At 35.5% G+C, this 11,693-nt stretch overlaps 1 protein-coding gene and 1 long non-coding RNA gene across 2 annotated transcripts; one reads left to right on the top strand and one right to left on the bottom strand.

The window, feature by feature from the left end:
• Positions 1 to 57: 57 nt before the first annotated feature.
• LOC131769592 (uncharacterized) lies at positions 58 to 1,428 on the top strand. The gene is made up of 2 exons (XR_009339056.2): positions 58 to 179; positions 281 to 1,428. It is a non-coding gene; the product is annotated as an uncharacterized lncRNA (long non-coding RNA).
• A 421-nt stretch (positions 1,429 to 1,849) lies between these two features.
• Positions 1,850 to 10,776, bottom strand: LOC131769590 (mesoderm induction early response protein 1). The gene is made up of 13 exons (XM_059085315.2): positions 10,743 to 10,776; positions 10,436 to 10,463; positions 10,164 to 10,303; positions 8,577 to 8,898; positions 8,205 to 8,290; positions 7,913 to 7,979; positions 7,740 to 7,799; positions 7,199 to 7,278; positions 6,443 to 6,524; positions 6,265 to 6,309; positions 6,036 to 6,082; positions 5,544 to 5,671; positions 1,850 to 5,071 (listed from the first exon to the last, which is right to left on the bottom strand). Exons 1-13 carry the CDS (start codon positions 10,761 to 10,763, stop codon positions 4,462 to 4,464), a joined length of 1,716 nt encoding a protein of 571 aa, XP_058941298.2. The 5' UTR covers positions 10,764 to 10,776; the 3' UTR covers positions 1,850 to 4,461.
• Positions 10,777 to 11,693: the final 917 nt, after the last annotated feature.

Here is an 11,693-nt window from a genome sequence, read left to right as displayed (position 1 = left end):
CGTTTTTGAGGTGTTGGTAGTGAGCATGGTCGAAAATGATAACCGCGTTCCTATTTCCTTACGTGCGTGCACATTCGGACGAAAATAAAATGCAGGAAGGATCCTCTTCTGACATCTCTGTTTAAATAAAAGTACCCTAAGCTATGGGTTATCGACTGAAAGAACTACTACCCACATTGGTAAGCTTAATTTCTAGCTTGAAATTGAAAAAAATAATTAACCGCCCTTTCGTCGTTCAACATGGCTCCACTCCAATGTAACCTTGCATATTATTTCTCAGTTTGTGACCAGCCTTGTGATGTTAGCCTGGATCTTTGTCCTTGTCGCTGGTTATCATGTCGCAGTTAAGATGGTGGATACAATGGAATGAAGCGCTCAACTAGACCAAATGCAGTATGTGCTAAATGCTGACATCTGTTTTTTACAGTATCCTCTGTCATCACAAGTGCAAAGATAATACTGCGTGTTGCCGTTTGATTGAAGCCTAACTTTCCGAACACTCAAGAAAGGATGTGTAACGGGTTTAAAAAATGCCATCTCCTACCCAAGAAGTGGACAAGAAAAGAATGTGTTAACTCATAGGAAACACAACATGGCCGGTTCATTCGAAGTTGGGTTTAGCTAACCCAGGGTTAGTGAGAAATCTGATTTCAGATCTGAAAGCTTTAAAAGAATATTTAGCAGAGTTTTTTTTGTACAGAATTCGATGATTGGATGCTCTATAAAGAATAGAGAAAACTGCCCAATAGAGCCTTTTTGAATAAAGGATTAATTAGGAACCTCAGATTACAATTCAACCTTGGGTTAGCCCTAATCAGCCTTTGAACCAGGCCCAGAGTATGAACACCCTTTGAAGTTTCTTCAAATGCTGCTTTGAACATTGCACTGATCTAAGCAGTAAGGAGGGCTGTTTCATACAAGATTAGATCAGGATTTCAATAACTTTTTATATTAGTGGCTAGCAATGGTATATTAGCCACAGTGAGCAGTTAAACCCAGTAATCAGGCTGCAAAGCAAATCCCAAACAGGAGTTCCAGCCTGCAGGCTTAACAGACAGCAGCAAGATATCTTACGGGTGGTGGTAGGCTGCCAGTAAGCAGCTATTACTGAAAACCTTGCTCACTCACCAATGGATTACCAGTGGCTCACTCAGACTGCACATCTGTAAAATCATTTAACCCTTTAACTCCTACAAGTGACCAAGACAGAATTTCTCCTTACAATATTACTACAATATCGAGCAGACAAGTGATGAGAATAAAAACATGTAAATTAGGGAATTATTGGTTGATCCAAGACCAAATTCTCCAAACTGCTGTAACATCATAATAATTGTATGACAGACAGTAATGAGAATTACTAATGAGAATTATTAATGAGATCTTAGAAGTGAAGGTGTTAATGAAAGGCAAGTTCCTTTTTCTCGATTGCTGATTTCATTTGAGTGAGGTGTTATGTAGCATTAAAGTAATGCCAATGTATTTGAAAGTTTGGCAGTTTTTTTTAAATATTGAAGGTTTTCCCATCAAAGAATTGCATACTTAACACATTATACACCAAATCTTATCTTGCTGACTGTGCAAACTTCACTCCCCCACCCCCACCCCTCTGATTTTTTTTACTGTGGACTACCCCCTTGGTACAAATTCCTTTTTCCCCCAAGCCTTTGCTGCCATTTAAATCAAAGATGGCAGCAGTAATTTTCGTTAAGAAAATACTGAACACTTTCTAGCCAAAATTATGCCTGCTCCGCAGGCCAAGTCTTTAATAGCTTCTCATTCTCTGATGAGCCAGGAAATTTGAACCTTTCAAAGAAACTGAGAACAAAGAAAGACTTTGAAATTGAATAGTATTATTCTAGCCAACCAAATAGTAATGCTACATATCTGGGTGTTGCCATGGTTATCTTTATGAGAAACTGTTACAGTTCAAATTTACAATTTTACAATGAATCTTAATAATGACAGCAACTGAAACAAATACACTGATCTCTGACGACCTTTGTTCAATACTTTTTAAATTAATATATTGTATTATCCAACTGCACCAAGTAAAGTAAAAGTGATGTGTGAATCAAGTACAAATATCCTGCAATATTGTACAGTCAGTTATTTTCTATGGTTAAAAAAAAAAACCTGTTTAACCAGTTGGCTAAGTGCGCTACACTTTCCAATCAGCTCTCCCTTCTCACTCTTTAAGAAATGCATGTGAAATAAAGCATTTGGATACTAAATAACTTATTAGATGTTTTTGTATTTAGTATCACTGAGTAACTCATTGTCTGTATTTTGCACAACTGGTAAAAATACCCAGTGATACTACACACCAAAACATCTAAATAGGATATATATATTTATCATTGAAATCAATCCAAGGTAGTTCTTTAGAGTGCATACAAAATAAAATTGCATGATTTCAATAGAGTAACAGCTCACCCAGCTTACAAACCTAAAATAAATCCCACCAAGCTGACAACAGTGTATTTTTATTATACATTTAAGCCAAAGATTGCCTTAATGATTTTTAGTATAAACAGTATTATTGTTGTTAACCAAAATACAAATTTTCCTTCTTATAATTAGTTTTAGCATGAAAGTAATCAGCCATAGATGATTTGTTTTTCTTATGCTAGGAAAAGAAAAAGTCTTTGCATTTATAATGTTTCCTTTGTATTTGCCAATTTTATGGCACAGAAACCCATGCATTCATTTCTTATGCACCTCGTCAAATAAAAAAAATTTATGAAGAGAAACACATTTCTTAATCATTACTGATTATTCATGAGGAAACATGCCCCTTTTCAAAAAGTTATTAAAAATTTTGACAAGATTTGTAGCAATGGAACAGAAAGTCATAACTTTCCTGGATAAATCACATTTTGATTTGGCAAGGGAAAATTGAATTTACTACCTTACGTATAAACTTCAAAGAGTGTTACTGCAAAACCAAACTTTAAAACACTACATCACACACTGGATACATCAGTAATTGGATAGGTCAGTTCTTATCCCTAGTCTACCAAATATAACAATTATTATAATTATATCATTTCAACAAACTTCATTATTAGGTAACTGCTTATTCAATTTAAAATTTTGAAAGAGGGAAAAGTGACTGCTCACATCTGTCCTTTATATCCATCAAACAACTCCATCGAACCTACGGAATTCTCTGATAAGCCCAGCATTAAAGTTTTTTAAAGAAATATAACTAGCAAATACTTTAGGTTGCACCCTTAAAAAAAATTCATATTAAAAACACCCAATAATTTTCGAAAGAAAAAAGGAGCAGTTGTGATAAATTGACCAGCAGATTTTTTGAATTAACATCCACAAGTGCTCCTCTCCTCAAGGAAAAATAGCATTTACAGCAGTTTTAAAAATGAAAGTCTTAGAGTTATTCTGCATCTTAAAATTATGGCTAGAAGGAAAAATATTACTATAACTTTTGCACTAAACACTCAAAATAAACTGAATCCTCATAGGGAAAATAAATAAATTCAGGCTGAGGAAGCCAACAGCCAGTCGGCAGGATAGCAAAATTTTCCTGGAAAGCAAATCTGCAATTGCTGGCTGGATTTCTGGCCTAGATCACTTGAAAAAGCAAAATAGGCACTCCTGAAGTTGTACACAAACAATTATTCAATATCAAACTCTATCTTTGAACTGCCTCACTTGAAATTTCAACCAGCAGCCTAATTTGTTAGTTACAACCTAAATTAGCTACCAACATTTTGCAGGTTGAAAACCAGTTGTACAGTCTACAATACTACAATGAGAAAAAATTCAAAGATCCCTACAGTGAAAATACTGTCCAATGAACAAAAAAACTCTGACTAAAACTCTCTAATTAAAACCTTCCTCTGTCCGACCAAATATTTGGGACAATGTAACTTTCTTTCATGGCCAGATTTAATAAATAATTTCATAACGCCACAGGATTATGATAATGCAATGTACATTAATTCTTACTAATATTCAACTTTGTACACAGTAGGTTTACATAGGTGCCAGGAGCCTTTGAAAGTTAGGGTACTATGTAAATTGATAGAGTTTTGCCGACATGGCTGTAGGAAGAGATGTCGGCTTTAGGAAAGTGTTCACTACCCCTTTAACGCCTCAAAGTGATTAACATATAACTTCTCCCTATAATATCCACACATCATCCCACAAACAGGTCATGAGAATATTCAAATTTATCAGGTAGAAGTTGTTGTCTTGATCTAACACCAAAGCCTTGTGAATTAATTTACATGGAAATATATCGCAGATACAGGGGAAAATTAACTAATTGTAACATTAATTAGTGTAAAAGCCTTAAGTTGTATTTAGCCCAAAAGCTTGGGAGTAGAGAAAAGGCATCTGCATTGTGGAACAACTTCTTCTTTGTGAAGTTCACTGATGGGTATTCATCTGCACCAGCAAATGTGACAGTAACACCATTTTAAGTCTGAGCAGACATCACTTGTTGTGGGTAAAGAGAAGAGAATCTGTAACAGCTGGTGTGTTTTGCACAGGTAGATAAGAAGGTTCATGAGAATTTGATGTGTTAAAACTTGAAACACTTGTTGGAGGCAATGGTACACTCCCTAGATTATTTGGATGGAATGCCCCAGATCCTGCTGACACAATAGGTTTCAAAGGAGGTGGTTTACTCAGCATGCTGTTGATCAGCTTTGGCCGTGAACCAGGAAGGATTTTTAACTTTTTGGTTGGTGGTTCGCCACCAGAATCTGGACCTGAAACTATAACAGATGTTGGAACGCAAGATTGCTGTTGCTGCACTTGTCTGTTGGTAGGATTCTCATGGGATTCCCTCTCTCTCCTTGGCAATGAGACAGATGAAGCATTGGAGTTTGAGCCATTGATTGTGACGACAGTGCTCTGGGCTGCTGTAGGGGCTCCAATAGTATAGGCTGGTTGTATTGCTACTGACTGACTTGAGGTTTGAATGGTGGTAGGTGCGATGCCATTTCCTGGCCATGCTCTTGATGTTGTAAAGTTGTGGGGACTGGATGCACGACTTGATGCAGCACTTTCATTTTCATCCAAGAATCTGTCCATGTAATCCCTGAATCAAATTGAAACCTCAGTTTAACAATAATGACTCAAGTAACGGTCCATCATCATGGCCATTTAATCAATTTCCAAGCTTAAAACATGCCATCTTTTAACTTGTAGCCAAAAAATTTGAAGTTGTGTGTTTATGACCAGGATACAATTGCGCAGTCGTTGCCCACACGCCGAATACAACAGTACATAATTGGTTAAGGGAAGATCTAAATATATAACAAAGCACTTAATGTATGGTTCCTCAGGACACTAGTTAGTTCTGTTTTCCCTTGAATCCTGATGTTTCCCTCAACTTTGTCTCAGGAAACATCAGGACTCTTGGGAAAACAAACCAACTGTTTCCCGTCAGACCATACATAACATGTATAATATTTTTTTTGGCCCCATGTTCACAACAAAATATAAGGCATCTCCTCCAGTAAACAGATCACTGCAAGTTTACTTATCAAACAAACTCAAATAACACTTACGTGATACCAGGATGAAATGCATATTTCTTTTTGGTTAACCTTGTTTGGCAAGCAAATGCATCATGACGTTCAGTTTTCTTCCACAAATAATAAAACTGAACAATTTCACCCACACTGCGTGATATAACCTGCAATACACGAATGTTTAAGTTTAGAGTTTTCCTTCCGTTCAAATTTCCAAACCTGTCTAATGATTATTTTCATTCTATCTTGATCAGAAACACAAAACATTGAAACTTGTTCATACCATTCAAATCATACCTTGAATCAAAACACAAACATTCTATCAACAATTGAAATATTAACATAAAATTAAATTTTGGAATGGGAAACCTGGTCTAAAAGTACTATAAATTAACAAAAGATTGGAAAAAGAATCCAGTTTAACTGACTATTTCACAAAGTTGATCAAATTTCATTCTATCATTTTTATCCAGTTAACAACTCAGTCCATCATATTTTGGGCATGAAATAGATCAGAGCTTACCCTACCTTATTTTTTTGTATCTGTCTAAAATCCTTCCCATAAACTCTCAAGCCTGAAAGAAGAAGGAAACCTGCACTCACTCCTCTGCACCATCAGACTGAACTGGTACAGCCATGACATGTTTTTCTCAAAAATCTTCTCAAAAAATTAAATAATTTATATTTGAAAAATATTAAATAATTATTACAAATTTTAAACATTTTCATGTAATAACAATTACATGTAATAACTCACCACTTTCAAAGTCTCTGCACTCGTCTTCAGACCAAAGAGCCATTTCTAAACAATAAAATACATGCACACCATGCAATATAAGCCTTTTTTCTAGCTTTTACTGATCACAATATCTTGACTATGTTAAGACAAATATTTACTTTTTTAAATGAAGTTTGGGAAATAAATTATCACAAACCTGCTTGTGGATTTGTTTGTGATTTCCTTTTGCTAATAGCTTCTTCCACAATATAGTCACACTGTAAAAGCAAGTACAGGGCCTGCAGATTTGGACCAAATTATAGTTAGCTCAGGAATGAAAACCACCAATTTTGTAGTACTAGGAAAAACTAGGTGAAAGCAGGTTGAACTGTAAGAAGAAAATAAGTCTAAGTTGGTAGATGTGATGTCTATACCATAGAGGATACTATTATAGGTAATTATAGGATACTATTATGGGTAATGATTCAAAGTATTCTCCATTTCCAAGGTAAGTGATTTTGTGCAGGTGTATATTCATCAAAGCAAGTAATCTAAAGCTACCTTGTACTTCCTTAACCCTTAAACTCCCAAGATCTCATTAGCAATTCTCCTAACAGTCTGACATACAGTTCTTGTGATGTTAGTTTGGAGAATTTGGTATTGAATCGACTTATAATACTCTAACTGATATTTTTCTTTATTCTCATCACTTTTCCACTTAAAATTGTATTAATAATGTAAGGAGAAATTCTGTCTTGGTCACTCATGGGAGTTAAAGGGTTAGGACTTCACTTGCGATTTCTAGTGATTTCTTTACAAAAACTTTTTTCTAAAATTTGAGTTGCCAAATGCACAGTGTGGCTTATCTGTGAGTACAGCTTATCTGCAACTGCCTGCAGTAATCACTTCTTGTTCTATGTTCCAGATTATTACTTCAACTCTGACACTATTGTAGATGAAAATTTCCATTTACCTGTTCATCATCTCTAATAACATCTCTCCTCATTCCCTCTAAGCCTGGTATTTGGCATATTGCATTGAGATATCGCTGCACTGAAAGGGGAACAAAAAAGGATATCAGCTGGAAAATCAGAAAGTCATATCTGCACTGTACGTGATACATACATACATACGTACGTACATACGTACATACATACACAATACATACATATACTATATTTATGCTCAAAATTCACAGTGTAGCTGTAGAGCTAATATCTTCAAGAAAATAAGCTAAAATAAAATAAAAATATGCTATATTACAATTCCAATGTTATTTATAAACTATATACAACATTATGCATGCAGAGGGAAATATAGCTTGTAGATCTACTGTGGAAAAGCTTCATATCTGAGGATCTCCTGCTTGAATTCTAGAAAATTTAATGTTTTGGAAGTGTCTGGGAGAGAGTTCCATATTTTGCTAGCTACATGTAAGTATGTAAAAGAGTGCAGACTGTAAGATGCTGCCAGGATAAAGATGTAGCAATGAAATGAAAGAAAAATGGACTTACAATCTTTTCCATTAACTTTCCTTGGATCCCAAAGACACTTGTCATCTTTTGAATATGGAGCTGTTTTCAAAAAAGATCAAGCACATATAAATCACATTGTTTTTTTTGTTTTGTATTTTTTTTTATATTTGTTTTGGTTTGAATACCAATTGGAAACAATTAGATCAACTCACCATCTTGATAGTTTGGACCCAGTACTTCTGGGACTTCTGCCTGATGATCAGGTCCAATTTGAATCTCCTAAAAAAAGTAGATAAATATATAGTTAGTATATAAATAAATACAGTTTCATAAAAGTTACTAGCTACACTACAGAACCAGTCAAAAGAGTGCTCTAGTCAGAACTAAAATAAACTCACATAGTAAACTGTATACAATTTACTTCTCAATTCAACAGAAATCTATTAGCCACTGTATGGAAACAGAGGCACGCTACTACATTCATCAAGAAAGTGCTTCTCTCACCTTCTTCCAGTCTTCAGGTGAATAATCCTCGTCATCAGAAGATGAAGAACTTTCACCAAGATTGAAATAACTATAAGCAGCAGCCACTGAGGACCAAAAAATATTAAAATACCATTATTCATTCCAGAAAATCTAAGGGAGCTGAAGAATGGCTACAAGAGCTGTCAATGAATATGGGTTAAAAACTGTCCAAAAAGAAAGTCTCTTTACTGTTCGAATACACTTCTTATGCTTTCAGTGATGAGAATTTGGTCTTACCGGTAAATCAGATAATTTCCCTCATCTTAATTCTCATCATTCATCTGCTTAAAAAGATAGAGGTCCTGTGCAGAGAAATTACTTTTTGATTACTTATCAGAGTGTATTACTTACATCCTCTGGTTATCCTTTGGTTTTCGGGAAAGAAGTTGTTATCCCGACTAGCTCTTGGTGAAGGAGGGGACTGTGGAGACCCTGGTGATGGCACTGACAGAGGAGAGTCTGGGGAATGAACTGCTGGAGACTCTGTAGTTTCTGGCAGAGCACTTTCTCCAAGCAGTGGATTAACAGGATGTGGAGGATCAATTTCACTGGCGTCAATCAGAGGGGGAAGAGGCTCAGGCTTAATCTCATCTAAAGGTACGTCAGCTTCTGGGTTAGCCTCATCTGAGTACCCATACATTGCCATCAATTCCTCAAGAGGCATGTCCTGTTCCTAGTCATATATACAAAAATGTCTTTGATACTATTAAGAGCAGGAATAGTTCTAAGCATTTCATTTTATAGAACAGTAAGTAGGAGATGCAGTGGTCTTGAAATAAACAAACTGGAAGCTTTGACATGAGGTCTAAGTTTCAGACCCAATCACTATGTAGTGTCTGTGTGTACGACATTGAACTCTGAAAGTGCTTCTCTCCAACAAAGGCCCAATTGTTCAACAGTTAATTAGCACTAATCCAGGGTTAAATTTTAATCCACATTTTTTATTTCTCTATTCAAAAGTCTGTTAAAGAAAATGTTCCTGATTCTTTTTAGACCATCCAATCAACAAATTATATACAAAAAGAATTTAAATTAATTTTCTTTTAAAGCTTTCAGATCTGAAATCAAATTTCACACTAACCCTAGGTAAACTCAACCCAGCTTTGAACAACCCCCCCCCCCCAAAGAGTATAAATTGGTAATGGCAACTTGATAGAGAAGTCTAACAAAATACTGGGAGGCAGAAGGGGAGAGGAGGGAGGACTTGTAATGGACTACCATCCCATCCAGGGGGAAAGATGAGAATACCCCTTTTTAAATTTTTTTTTTTTCTGTATGGTGAAATATTTGATAAGAACTGCAGATTAGATAATGGCCAAAGTAATGAAAAGGCAAAAGTTTTCATTCAATAAAATAATTTCAATTTTACTTCTGGAAAATGAATTAAAACAGGGCCAAGTTGTTCAAAGCTGGGTTAAAATACGCCAGGGTTAATGTGAAATCTGATTTCAGATCTAATAGCTTTAAAACAAAATTCAGTCAAATTCTTTTTTTCTAGAATATGACTATTTAATGCTCTTAAAAGAACATGAGAAATTATCCCAAACAGGCTTTAGAATGAAGGAATGAAGAAACTCAGATTAAAATTTAACCTTGGGTTAGCACAAATCGGCCTTCAAACAACTAAGCCCAGATTTCAAACTTTGTTCATTGATCTAAATCCTACAATACAATGTAAGCGAGTTATGAATATTGACACCTTATTACTTAAATTGCACTGATGGGTCCAAAAAAAATAATTGACAAAAAAACGTTGTTATTTTTACACCTGAAACAGGAAGAAACAGTCAATATCTAGAAAGTGAAAAAGTGCAAAAAAAACGCTGTTTTTTCATTTTTTCCCCTATCTAAAATTAAAACACAGCTCAAAAATTCAGTCTCCCAAAAAACTGAAAACGTTTTTGGTAATGAATTGGGATAAAAACTTTTTTTCTTTACCTTTTGAAGCGCTGATAGTTCATCTTCATTAAATTCGTCTTTGTCTGCCATTAACTCTTCCTCATCCATAGTTGTTTCATCATCAATATCGTGCACCATCATATCAGCTGTGATTTCGTATTCCTGGTCTGTTGAATCACCTAATACCGATGCAAAAATATCCACAAAGAAGATAAAAGTTTAATTCCATTTTGTTCATAAAAACTTGTTAATTGCCAAAAGTTCATTAATCTATATTTTAATAAACTCGTTTATTACAAATGAAAAATTACCTGCATCATCCGTTGGAGCTTTAGGGGACTGTAGGAATTCAAAACAGAAAATAAGTATCACGCTACACCAAGATCACGAAAATCTTAGCGACTTCCGATTTGCAAACACGAAAGACCGCTTCGTATGGTTGACAAGTCTATTGGCAACGTAAACATTGCTCATAACAAATCTACAAGGAAGAGAAACTCCTAGAAGATTATACTGATGGATAAAGTGAGTATTCTGGAAAGTCTTTCGAAAATTTTGGCGTGTCAAATGCGAGGATTAAATGTCTGATTAAATTAATTTTTTTTCACGCGACCTTACCAGTTCCGTCGACTCCGCCATCTTTGAAAATTTGTTGAAGCGGCAAAGCGTCCAAGCATGCGTTATGCGACCGCAAGGAGCTGTGGGAGAATTGTCCCGGGGTTCCCTGCGAGCAAACGACGCCTGGCTACTTGGTCGACAGGGGCTGAGATTAATATTGCCAGAAAATGGTTTGTTTCTACACAATTTTGCGCATTTTTGGTGGATTTTCTCGTCCCTGATGTTATATGGATGTAGGTTAATTATTTTCCTTTGCTTTTGTATCCAGGGAGGGGTAAAAAAGTTTGATTATCCGAAGTATGTGTGGTCACCGACCGGTGGATGGTGGTGCAATCCGCGCAACTGGAAAAGAAATACAGCCATCTGTTTTGCTGTCGTTCTTGGATTGCAGATTCCAGTTGCATTGCTTAGTTGGTCAAGAGAGGTAAAACTGTATTAAATTTTTAATCTTTTGGTTTTAGAAAACAGTTTATTTTAACCACAGTGCTCATTAAAATCTATGGCTTACTTGGAGACACTGATTAATAGTTATTATAATGTTGCTGGTAACTGATATGGTTCATGCATCAGCTGAGGGTTCAGCTTCTCTTTCTCTTCATTACACACATATATCTTTTGTTCGGTGTTTTTCTTTTTCCGTCAGAGACGTTATGTGCCACCGTACAGACACATTCCATCACAACGTTTTGCAAGATATGCGAAGGTAGGTGCTGAAAACTCTTTGGCTAACTTTTAACTTACAACTGCAGTTTTCTTTCTGTGTTTCAAATTAACCCTTTAACTCCCATAAGTGACCAAGACAGAATTTCTCCTTACAGTATCAATGCAATATCAACCAGATAAGTGATGAGAACAAAGAAAAATATCAATTTGGGGGTTAATCAGTTGATCCAATACTAAATTCTCTGAACTAACATTGTAAGAATTGTGTAGTTCACAGTAAGGAGAATT

The sequence above is a fragment of the Pocillopora verrucosa genome, chromosome 12 (assembly GCF_036669915.1).
Source record: "Pocillopora verrucosa isolate sample1 chromosome 12, ASM3666991v2, whole genome shotgun sequence".
In the NCBI taxonomy this organism is placed as follows: Eukaryota; Metazoa; Cnidaria; class Anthozoa; order Scleractinia; family Pocilloporidae; genus Pocillopora; species Pocillopora verrucosa.
The sequence above is the reverse complement of the archived record's forward strand: the minus strand, read 5'-3'. Positions and strand labels throughout refer to the sequence as shown.